An 8,480-nucleotide genomic window follows, 5' to 3' on the forward strand; every position below is an offset into this window, starting at 1 on the left:
TCGTGATGGATTTAATCATTTTGGGGTACTGTTTGGTAAATGGGAAAAAAGAGGAAGGGAAAATATTAGCGTTCTTTGGCCTCACAGCCCATCACTTACAGAATATCAGGCTTCGAAAGTGGTTGCACATGGAAGAATGCAGGTTTTTGGAGGAGAATGCTTTGACAGGGGAATTGGCTTATTCCTGAGGAGAAGTTATCAGGGGAGTTTGAAGGACAAGGTAACAATAATAGGCTGAGTAAACCATTATATAAGGCTTTGCATGGGAAAGCAAGCTGGACTCTCCAAACAGTTACTTTGTCTTCTGAGGAACTTCAAAGGAGATCAGTCTTTAGAATCAAATAAAGGGAGTTTAAGACTGAATCCGACAGATAAAACACATAAAACACTGCAAAGAAAATGTTTATTTCACTGAAGCTCAGTGGAAATGGCCATAGCAGTCACAACTGTTTCATTTTACAGGGGATCAATGTTAATATCACAAATATGGCTTCATGTATATTCACGTATTTTTGTTTTACACCTTCAAATGAATAGTTTGACATTATGGGGAATAAACTCATGCACGTTCTTGCTGATGTTTAGATGAGAGGATCAATAGCACACTCATTTCTGTCTGTTAAGTATGAGCCTAGAGCCTGTTAGCTCAGCTTAGCATACACTTGGTGATGACAGGTCGGTTTTGAATGCACAAATTAAACACAGGTTTTTACATGCACAGATTAAAAAACAAAAACAAAAACAAAACAAGATATAACATCATAACATCATACATTATTGTTTTCAATGTGAGAAGTTACAAACTGTATGTTTAACTGGCTGCTGCTTAACTTGATATTTTCTGTAGCGACATGAGAGTAGCTTTGATATTTTCATCAAACTCTTGGCAAGAAAACAAATACGTCCTTTTCCAAATTTTTTAACTATTTCTATTAATGAATACATATACTGTTGTTACAGTTTTAGCCATCCTAATGTCTTGCATGTCTCTACACATGCAACAGTTTTTTTCACAGGAACTTTTTAATTCCCTAAAAATGGGCTTTTTTTTGGTCATTAAAATTTGAAAAGGAAATCTGGTGAAGTTAATCACTTTTGAAATATTTGACCTGATAATGCCTTTTTGTCACAGAATTTCAGTGGATGCACGTTGTGCAGTTTAGGGTGGAAAAGTACAAGACTCTCAATCCATCAGAAACCAGCAAGAATTTCACAGTAACTTAAGCATGAACGGATTCATCATTTTTCTCCTCTGTGTAGTCCAGCTGGTCTCAAGGAGATCATAATTTATTCAAGAGGTCTTCCTTGAACCTTTCCACCACTTTCTGGAGTATATGAAGAAGACTTGTATATTTGGCAATGTTCCAGGAAGCCACCCTGAGCTCCAGTAAAGGAATCAAAGAATTAGATTAATTTCTCTGTAAGCGCTTAATAATTGCATGGTGATGCTGATTTCTTGTTTCTCTCTGAATTAAGTTTTTTATGTGTAAATTGTGTATTGTATGAAATCTACTATAATTGTACGAATCAGAAAATGTAAATAAATGATTTTGTGTAAACTTTCTGATTTAGATTATTTTGAAGATGAAACTGCATTTGGACAGTATCTAGTTTTTCTATCATGACTTATTTCCATGTGAAACAGCATAACCAGGCAGGGTGTAATGTTGGGACAAATTTGAGGGGTGGATGTCCTGTTTGGTTATTGAGGGAAATCGGCTGGTTTTACAGGAAGAAAACATAACTGAAATTTGATATAAGAATGCAAAGAAATTGATTTTCACACATACTGTTAAATATGTGCACAATATGACTGGGGATGTGATCTAAAACATTCAAAATGTTTTAATTTAATCTCAACTTTAAGGATGTAATCAAAAACCATGAAAGTAAAACAATCCTACATTTCTGAAGATAAAAAAAAAATGCTTTCGGTCAACAATGTTGCTACAGTACAATAATTTAATTTGTGATTAAACCAATACAGATTAAATTTTGAGCTTTGCATAAATCCCATCAATAAATACAGTTTACAACAAACAAAACAATAGCAGCTTACAACTGAAAGGTAGGTGAAATTAAAGTGTATGCAGCCAGATACATAATTCACATAACAAGTAAGAACGAATAAAAATATATTAAAAAAATAAATTTGCTGAACATATGAAATAAACGTAAGTAAATATATAGTGAAAGTAAAGAGATAAAAATGCATGAAATCATCCTGCACACTGTTTGCTTTGACTTTAACTTTTCTATGACACAAAACAGCCGCATCTCTGTTGTGTTTGCCCCTTGCAGTCCAGGTGATGAGTTACAGACATTTTTAGGCAGTGGAATTATTATTGTAATAAAGTTTCACAACAGGGAGCACAGTGGGGAAGAAAATGAGAGTGTTGAGCCACACTGTCACTAACACCTAAATGACGGGTATCTGTGCCTCTGCCAGAAAACGGAGCTGACAGAAAATAAAGTGAGTGACTGTGCTCACCACTGGGGAATAACGAAAACACACTTGCATCAGTGCGCGCACACACACACGTAAAGGTAGAAAAACACATTTCTCTTGAGTCAATGGTGCATTTCAGGTCGTGAACCTTCCTCCGGCGCCTTACTAACCATTTCTTTTGAGTCCCATTGCGTCAGTGACAGACAAACCTGTCTGTGCACAGGCCCGGACTGGAGAGAAATGCTGATGAAGACTTCTTAGTGCCCAGACTGCCACCAATGGTAATTGCAGTTCCCTTCATGTGTGATCTACTTGCTATTTGGGTTTAAAAAAAAAAAAAACTGTCCAGAAATACAAACTATGAAAGGGAGGTTCTGTTGCGTGACATCACTGGAATAAGTGTCTATATTTATCTAAAGGCCACAACTCAGCAAGTGTGACTGCTTGTCTGCAAGTTTAACAGGTTGAGGCCTCAGGAATGCTTGTTCAAGACGAGAAGAAGGATTATTGGAAGTAATGAATATGAGACTATTTCATTTAGTCCAATGTTAGCCACTGAAAGAGATTGTGATTATACTTCCACTATTACATGATTACAAATTCCACTGAAAGTGAGTGGAAGCTTTATACTCATAAAAGCTGACCTATATTACTTTTTCCAATACACTGGCCATCCATTTGACAGGGCTTCTGCAGGGTTTCAACAAGTTAAATTCAAGACTTTTTAAGACGTTTTTAAAAATGTCATTTAAAGGAGCGATATATGACAATTGCACTTTCAAAAACTCTCTATTTGTTGCTGTTTGGACTGCAAAAGTACTGCAGTACAAATAGTGAGTTGGAGCCACAGACTGCATGTTAAATAGATTGAAATCTTATTTAAAATACAGTCTGGGGTTGAAGCAATTTGTTTCCCACCACCCCCTCTTCCCTAAACTCAAGGGATCTCAGGCAGCCTGCAGAAACACTGCAGGAATGCAAGATAATGCAACATTATATTTTGACAACGACAAACAAGGACAAGTCTGACACTGTAAGTTGATCTGTCAATTATCTATCAATGTAAAACTAAGCTGACAACCTCTTTCACATCCATAGTAGCAAAAAAGCACATTCATTCATCTATTAATAATTAATTAATAATAATTAACCTGAAATAAAACCTGTCAATCAAAATCACATAGTGTAAGACCTTGTCCTTTACACACTTGAAGGTGGAATATGAAGGTAGGTATAGGTGGAAAAATCTTGCCACAAACTCATTTAAAAGCAAGACTTAAGTTAATGAAACATGAACTCATACATGTCAAAATCATATTTAAGACATTTTAAAACATTTTGAGGCCTAAAATTCAGATTGGATCAGATTCAGATTTTAGGACTTTTTAAGGACCTGCGGAAACCCTGGCTTGAACTTATCACAAACAATAATTAGAACCTTTTTTGTGAGTAAATCAAGATTATAATATTCCTTTTTCAGTCATCTGCAATATTCTTGTTGGGCATGTTTGAGCTGAACTGTATTTTCATATCACTAACTTCAGACTGCATTTTGCACATATTGTACTGACTCTTACCTTTAACAAAACACTAAGGGCTTCATTTCTGGCTATATTTGACCCCTTACTGTAATCATAGTTTGATTTTTGAAAATTACCATTTTGTATTACATTAGAAACTATGTTTGGCAGCATTTTCTGGATGTCAAACCAGATATTATTCCTAGTCCATGTAAGCACAACAAGACTAGCAATAGATGAGAGTTTAATAAAAGTTTTTAAGCTTTTCAGATCAACATTGGTGTTGAGTGGGTTTCAACAAAGGTTGCAATGGATAGTGCAAATTTGACTGCTCAAATCTAAAGAAAAAATACATATTTCATATGTCCATCTTAAATAATAATACTAGCTTATCTTTTATTTCTTAAAATTAATCACTTTTATATTGCCAGTAATCAAACATGCTAGTTAGTTCAACAGCATCTACTGAGAAAAGTAAAATTAATGTTTTTATGTTGCATGTGTGCTACTTTGTGGTGTGTTATCAGAGTCAGCAGCAGTGACCTCACCACGTGTAGTGTCTGTGATGAGTCTATACCTGGAATGCCAGCAAGAAAAACTCTGAAACAATTTAATGAAGTCATGTCCTCTTCAGACAATCAGACATCATCCTGAGATCACAGCAATCAAAGTAGGAACGGTCTGTGAAAATGACAGATAAGGCTTAGGAATGTTTCGGATGGCTTGGGTTTGTGGAACAAGTCTTAAAAATAGCCCTTGTGGGCTCGCTACGGCGGTCTCACGAACGGCTGGAGGCTGAGGTCGTTCAACTCTTCTGATGGGCAGGAAAAGGTTGTAAGGAGAGAAGATTGGCGTGTTTCACATGCACGTTGCCATCCTCCAGCTTCACTTCATACACCCTTTGCTGTAAAAATCAAAATAAAAGATACAAACACATAAGAGCTGGAAGGAACACATCATCATGAGCCAGTGAGCTTACAATGAATTTAATCATTTTCACAAGCAGCAAATATTTATTGTCATTTTCCTTGCATTGCTCGATAGTTGACATCATAGTGATGTACAAGAGAAACAACAGTTTATGAAGATGATTAATGGAAAAGAGGACGAAATGTTTATGGAAAGTTCTTGTTTGGGTTGCATCGCGTGCATTCAAACAGCAGAACAGGGGAGGAAAAAATGCTTGACAGAACAACGGGGGAACATAATCTTAACTCTGACTGATGAGCCTTGATTTCTCATGCCGTGTCAATCAGTGGAACCTTCCAGCATCTAAAAGAAGTGGGTGATTTGTCTACATATCTCTGCAAATGTTCACGTCAGCTCACAGGTGCAGTCAGCAAGAGAAGCTCCTGCCTCCTGGGGATACAGTTTTTTTTTCACTATATTAGACTTTATCATTTATTTGTATGAAGTAGGGAAAAAAGGTAACAAATAAAGTTCTCTATTGGTATCGCTCACTTTAAGGGCACTGGCATTGTAATTTTCTACATTATACCCATCCCTATTTAGCTGTTTTGGGAAAAGATTAATATATTATTATGAAGGCATTTATCTGTGGCGCTGGGTTGTGGTGTAATAGAACACAGATGGTCTGTGGTCTGTATGAATCACCCCCCACTGTTGGGCATGCATGGTGGAACAAACGTAACCAACCAGATAGTGCTGTGGGCAAGACACTGAGCTAGACAACAGAGTGTAGTATTATTATACTTCTTAGTGTATATAATTATCTATTACATGTATTGTAGTGTACTATAATATAGTGAAATATTCGTAATATATTGTATTGTGTTATTATATAGAGTATCATGGTGACCACAGACAGAGAGACGCAGCTACATCAGAACCAAAGATCATTTTAAAATTAATTTAACTCTGACACTTTTTTTTTCCCTGATCCAATCTGTGACGCAAAAACATAATACAATTTGAACCTGTACTTTCAGGTATTAGTACCTGATACCTTTTTCATTATTACATATTTTGGTATTGACCGAAATAACCCTATCAGTATTGAAATATTTCCAGTCAAATTATATCTGCATTCAATCTACCATATTAAAAAAGAAATCAAATGGTTTTGTTGACAGCCAATCACTGCAAGCGTTCTTCAATCTCATACCTGTGATTGCCCCACTACCACAGAACCCATAGTCTGTGATGTGGTAAAGTCAAGTGTGGTGTACTTGATGTATATGGCAGTTCAGCATGCGGAGATGCCACCAAAACATTGTAAAGTATAGCTAGAATGCACAACTGTGATATCGGATAAATATAAATGCATCAACTACAGAAAGATTATTTCAGGAATGCTTCCATTCACATGATGGGTATTAAATGAAGAATGAAGAAAAAAGGTATCAGAGAAAGTACTCTATTGCCGTGGTTCTAATTTTTTTCTCAGCCAAGGACAACTTACTAGATAGAAAATATACCCGAGGCATCCTCATGTAAGTCCCTTGGAATAATTGGACACAGCTATTTTCTTTAATTTTAGTTTTAGTTATACACAAAATAAATGTGTAGAGCTGGTTTCCACCATTAATGGTGACGTGTGTGCTGGACTGGCAGGAGTAAAATTTAAATATTTTTTAAGAATTATCAATAGTTAATAATAAACAAAAATATATATATATCAGGATAATATAAAGTAATGAATTAAAATGAATATTTTTGAGAACTAGTTTAGACCCACTGCCCTGTTGGTGTTGGTATCACTTTAAAGGTACTGATATTGGGAGTCTGGCATTTTTTAAAATGATACCCAGCTCTATTAATTCAGTATTATGAAACAAAAGGGATATGTTTCATCACTGACCTGTAATGAGGTCCCGGACTTCCCAGTTCTGAGGTCAAAGTCGTAGTCATGCCAGGGGCAGAAGACCTGCAAGACCCCGTCAGCCTCCTCGATGTCCCCCTCACACAAAGGACCGCCTGGGAGACACAGGAAAGAGTTAATCACACGTTCTTCCTCTCAAAACAAATGACTTTCGCTGTCTTCCTTCTGGGAAAATGTGATTCAAAAACATGGTGTGAAACTGATAAATCTGTCACAGCATTTCTTTTTTTTTTTTTTTTTTTTTACATTAATCTTTTGTCAGAGGTACAGTCTGACCCACAGATGTGTAGGCCTGCATTCTCCATATTACGATGTAAACGCTTATTATTTATCATTTTATTGGATAGATAGTCTGCTTATAGATAGAGATAGCTAAAGGGTTAATCTAAGCGAGTATGAATCTGGATGTTGCGGTTTTACCGGAATGTGCACAGCGAGCATCCATGGCAAAAAACTCTCCCTTCACATAGAAGAGGCAGACGTCAGAGTCGTGGCCGAGGGAGGAGTACATCAGCCGGCAGCGCTTCTTGGAAAGCTCCGCGGCTGGGCCTATGAGTCTCCACGAGCCGCCTTCCGCGTTTCCCTCTTCATCTCCGGAGCCAGAAGCCATAAATATCGGCGAAACGAGCTGGTTTTCTAATTCTCGCCGCTACAGGGCTCCTTTTTTCCGCCTGTGCAAATGAATTTGGCCGCTCGTTCTGTGAAAATATTCCATATTAACCACCGGGCCGACTGGTGCGACGGTCAGCAGCCGTGCGGGCTGAGCTGCTGCCTCCATCCGAGCTGAGCTGCCGCCTGCCAGTCAGCGACGGTCAGCCGGCCGGGACGCCGTCACACCCGGAGGCACGCAGAGTGAAGCACGGCGGCAGTTTATTTAAAATACACGTGGATGAACGTTTGACACAGACAGCTAATGATCAGCACTGGTATCTGAATCACACTGCTATTAGTTCATCTTTAGTTTTAAACATAAAGCTGCTCTGAAAATAATCTCAAAGCTCAAGCAGCCTCAACAAGGTGGCTCCAAACTGTGGCTCCTCTATGATTAAGGCTTAATGGAGACCGCTGTGCATCATAAGTATGTTTCATTATTATTCAGCATGAATGAACCCAAGCATGGACGGATTATCAGACAACAGGCCCCTGGGCACAGGCATGTAAAAGCCCCCCAACCCTCCTTCACAGGAGCACACCCATACTGAAGGAGTAACAGCATCTCTTTGACCTAGTTGTGTCCCTTTGTCTCCATTCAAGACAGTTTTGTGTCCTTCTGCAGACGTTTTATGTACCTGTGTGGTGCTTCTGTCTCTCTTTGTGACAGTTTTTGTCTCTTTATAGAATGCTTTATGTCTTTTTCTGTTACTTTTATGTTTCTTTGTATTACTTTTGTGTCTCCTTGTCTCCTTGTGGATGTTTTATGTATCCTTGTGGTACTTTTTTTTGCCTCTTTTGTAGTTGCTATATGTATCTTTGTGTGTGTTGTTCAAGACAGTTTTGTGTCCTTTTTCAGTTGTTTTATGTCCCTTTTATTCTTGTTTAATGTATCTGTGTCCCTTTGCCATTGTGTTATTTATTTTTGTGGTAATTCTGTGTCTCTTTATGGTACTTTTGTGTCCCATTGTAGTTGTAGTCATTTTATGTTTTTTGTTTTTTACTTGTTGGTCCCTTT

At 37.5% G+C, this 8,480-nt stretch overlaps 1 protein-coding gene across 1 annotated transcript; it reads right to left on the reverse strand.

The window, feature by feature from the left end:
* Positions 1-4,376: 4,376 nt before the first annotated feature.
* On the reverse strand, positions 4,377-7,750 carry LOC146323778 (Rieske domain-containing protein). The gene is made up of 3 exons (XM_084722892.1): positions 7,232-7,750; positions 6,791-6,906; positions 4,377-4,873 (listed from the first exon to the last, which is right to left on the reverse strand). The coding sequence occupies exons 1-3, from the start codon at positions 7,419-7,421 to the stop codon at positions 4,775-4,777; spliced, it is 405 nt and encodes a 134-aa protein (XP_084579018.1). The 5' UTR covers positions 7,422-7,750; the 3' UTR covers positions 4,377-4,774.
* Between the last annotated feature and the right edge of the window lie 730 nt (positions 7,751-8,480).

The sequence above is a fragment of the Lutjanus erythropterus genome, chromosome 7 (assembly GCF_056507025.1).
Source record: "Lutjanus erythropterus isolate fLutEry1 chromosome 7, fLutEry1.hap2, whole genome shotgun sequence".
NCBI lineage: Eukaryota > Metazoa > Chordata > Actinopteri > Lutjaniformes > Lutjanidae > Lutjanus > Lutjanus erythropterus.